This window comes from Zingiber officinale, chromosome 4B, assembly GCF_018446385.1.
Source record: "Zingiber officinale cultivar Zhangliang chromosome 4B, Zo_v1.1, whole genome shotgun sequence".
NCBI lineage: Eukaryota > Viridiplantae > Streptophyta > Magnoliopsida > Zingiberales > Zingiberaceae > Zingiber > Zingiber officinale.
In genome coordinates this window covers 81,979,180-81,982,260 of record NC_055993.1, presented here as the reverse complement: position 1 = coordinate 81,982,260, position 3,081 = coordinate 81,979,180, and the positions used below count along the sequence as shown (strand labels likewise).

The following is a 3,081-nucleotide window of genomic DNA, read 5'->3' as shown; positions in this document are numbered from 1 at the left end:
TTGATTTATTATTTTTTATTTTTTTAATTTTGGTCGAGTGCCTGGGTTAAAGCCAGACGCCTTGACTCTAATATTTTTTTATTTTGAAATATCTAAAATTATTTATCTTGAATACTATAATTTAAAATAAAAATTTGAACTTTAAAAAAAATTTATTAATTTAAATCTATTATAATTCAATCCTTAAATTTTAAATCCTAGATATACATAATATACTTTGTTAGTCTCTACAATTTTTAATTTAAAATTCTATAAAAAAAAAAATTATTAACTCAAACTTATTATAACTCAACTTTTAAATTTTAAATAAATATAATACATCTAACATAACAATAAAAAAATATTAAATGAGTTCATCATTCGCCTATAGTAAGTGCCTGAATCAATTTTAGACGTCCAAATCTGGTCCAGATGGTTCCCTACCCCATATATATATATACACGCTCGATTAGGCAGCTAATTAAAATTTTAAACGAGCGAGTGAAAAACAAAAGTAGATTAAAATGGAATATTCTTTTGATGGTTGAGAAAGAAGAGAGGTAAAGTTTTTATTTCTCGAGATAGATTGAACATAATATTATGCAGTAATTATTAAACCTTTTTTGACCAAAAAACCAAGAAGTTTTTTTTTTCTTGCCTTCTTCCATTTACATCACAGCGCAAGCATTTGGGTTCTCGTCGCTAAACATCTGAGGGTGATACGAGGGATCGTATCCGCCGGCGGGATACGTCGGATGGTACTGGTAGAACTCGTTTCTCATCTGCTGTTCCACCACCTTGGGGGGCTCTGCAGCTTCGCCGGCTCCCTTCTTATCCTTTTCGTTTCCGCCTGCTGCTTCGCTCCCACCGTCCTTCTCCTCTTTCTTCTCGGCATCGCCTCCGCCGGCATCGCCGTCCATCTTCTCCTTGCCTCCGGTCTTTTCTTCCGCCACCGCCGCCGCCACCGCCGCCTTCTTCTTCTCCGCCTGTTCTTGCTTCGCTACCACCGCGTGCTTGCGGGTCCTCTTGGAGACGTACTCCGCCAGCTTCTCCGGGTCGAAGACACCCTTCACGGTTACTTGGGACCCTTTCAAATTCGGCTCCGCCGTTTCTACCCCTGCTCAAAGTTTGAATCTTTAGTCAACGTCGACGAAAAAGGAGGAATCTTTGGTGGCGATCTTAAAGTTGAAGAACAGGAGAGGAGACAGAGGAACAGGGGAACCTTTCATCCGTAGTATTCTCTTCTTGATCTGTTGTGCGCAGGCGTCGCAGTGCATGTGGACTTTGAGCACCACTTCGACCACTTGAGGCTGACGGAGGAGGAAAGGATTAGAAACGAGATTGAGGTTCAGAGATGGCGAAAGATTTTGAAAAAGTAGTAGTGGACCTCTTCCTTCTCCTCCTCCTCCTCCTCCTCCTTTGGCTTTTCCTCTTCCTTTTTCTCCTCCTCTTTCTTCTCCGGCTTCGCCGGCGGCAGCGGCGTCAGCAGCTCCACCTTCCTCCCGGTCTTCTTATGAACTCTCTGCACCGCCTTCATGGGGTCCTCCGCCACCTTCTTCCCCTTCACCACCACCTTGTGGGTTCTGCAGTCCGTCTTCACATCTTCCACCCCTGCAAAAAATAAGGCACGAAAAACGAACTCCCTTGTTCATTCGAATCTCACACAAAAAGCCAAAAGGCCCTCATTACCGTCGAATCCTTTCAAGCTGCGCTTCACCTTCCTCGCGCACCCCTCACAGTGCATGAACACGCGCATCTCGATCTCCTCCGGCGGCGGAGGCTGTGCCGCCGTCGCCGCCGCCGCCTCTGCCTTCTTTTCTTCCCCGCTTGCTTCCTTCTCCTGCTTGCCACTGCCTCCGTCTTTCTTCCCTTCCTCCGCTTTGGCCTCTTGCTCCTTCTTCTCCTCCTTCGCCTCCGCCTTCCCCTTCTCCTCCACCCCCGCTGCCGCCTTTTTCTCCTCCTGCCATCAAAGCCACCGTCGTTACGGCTCCAAAACCACGCAAATACTTCCAACAAAATAAACATCGTCACAAAAAACAAAAAGAAACCAACTTTCTACCTCTCCCATCCCTTCCGCCTCGCGCAGCCGCCGCTCGGATCTCAACGCCGACGATGGAAAGCGATGCCAAAGGGTTACTTACTTTCCCACAGCATGAATCTCAATCCAAGCCTCTCTCTCCCTGCTCCTGTGCAGCGACTCAGTGCGTCTTATGCAAGAAGTGGGCCGCCAAGCAGCGAGCGTGGCAACAAGGGGGGAGAGGCAGGCACGTGCCGAGAGTACGTGCGATACGGATCGACAACACACATCATCCGTAATAGGGACGGCCGCACCGAAAACATTACGAGGGAAATTCACGCATCAAAACGATCCCTTCATTATCATCCAGCTGATTGATCGTCATCTACATTTCTCTTCTCGCCCTTTTTTTCTTTTTCTTTTTCTTGTCAGTTTCTCTCATACTTCAGTTTTACTGAAACGGATCAGAAACTGCAGTATGAGCTACAATGGAATATAATTATGGCTCATTGACCTGCATTCACTCCCCCTTTACTACCCAATAACACAACAGAGGGCATTGCCTGCCCTATGGAGAGTTGGAGTGGAGTCGCTGACTTTTCCTTCTTCAGACGAGACGCCATGAGTGTGGCTCTTCAAACCATCTCATGATACAGTCGATCGCCTGTGTTGTAATTTGGATTGATTGGTCTTCCACGTGAGTAATGACAATGCTTTGCAACTTAAAAGTGCTCATGGTAATATGCCTAAGTAGCTGACCTCCACAGTCCTCCATTGAAGAGCTGCATATGCTTGTTAAAATTGTGTGTGTCCATTGGGTAGATCTAGTCGACCTTCACAACCCTCCCCATAGTTCATATGTTATTGGTTTGTGATTTAATTTTTCAATCAATAGTCTTCTGCATTTTGTGAGCTCCCTAAGATAAATAGCTGCTCGTGACAATCAATCTTCTTTTAATAAATAAATAAATAATAATAAAAAAAGAACATCCATTATTTTGGCCAAATGTATAGAAAAGTATTTTTTCCTTAAAAAAAAAATCTAATCTCTCATCAATCATTCTTCATCTTGGTCCCGACGAGTT

General features: G+C 44.5%; 1 protein-coding gene across 1 annotated transcript; it reads right to left on the bottom strand.

Moving 5' to 3' along the window:
- Window positions 1–523: 523 nt before the first annotated feature.
- Window positions 524–2,196, bottom strand: LOC121975281 (heavy metal-associated isoprenylated plant protein 7-like). The gene is made up of 5 exons (XM_042526847.1): window positions 2,039–2,196; window positions 1,669–1,939; window positions 1,367–1,590; window positions 1,202–1,289; window positions 524–1,096 (listed from the first exon to the last, which is right to left on the bottom strand). Exons 1-5 carry the CDS (start codon window positions 2,045–2,047, stop codon window positions 648–650), a joined length of 1,041 nt encoding a protein of 346 aa, XP_042382781.1. The 5' UTR covers window positions 2,048–2,196; the 3' UTR covers window positions 524–647.
- Between the last annotated feature and the right edge of the window lie 885 nt (window positions 2,197–3,081).

Coding starts and splice junctions, on each gene's coding strand:
- LOC121975281 (XM_042526847.1), bottom strand. Junction 1,591..1,668: donor CAGCTTGAAAGGATTCGACG/GTAATGAGGGCC, acceptor TATTTTTTGCAG/GGGTGGAAGATGTGAAGACG. Junction 1,290..1,366: donor AGGAGGAGGAGAAGGAAGAG/GTCCACTACTAC, acceptor CTCCTCCGTCAG/CCTCAAGTGGTCGAAGTGGT.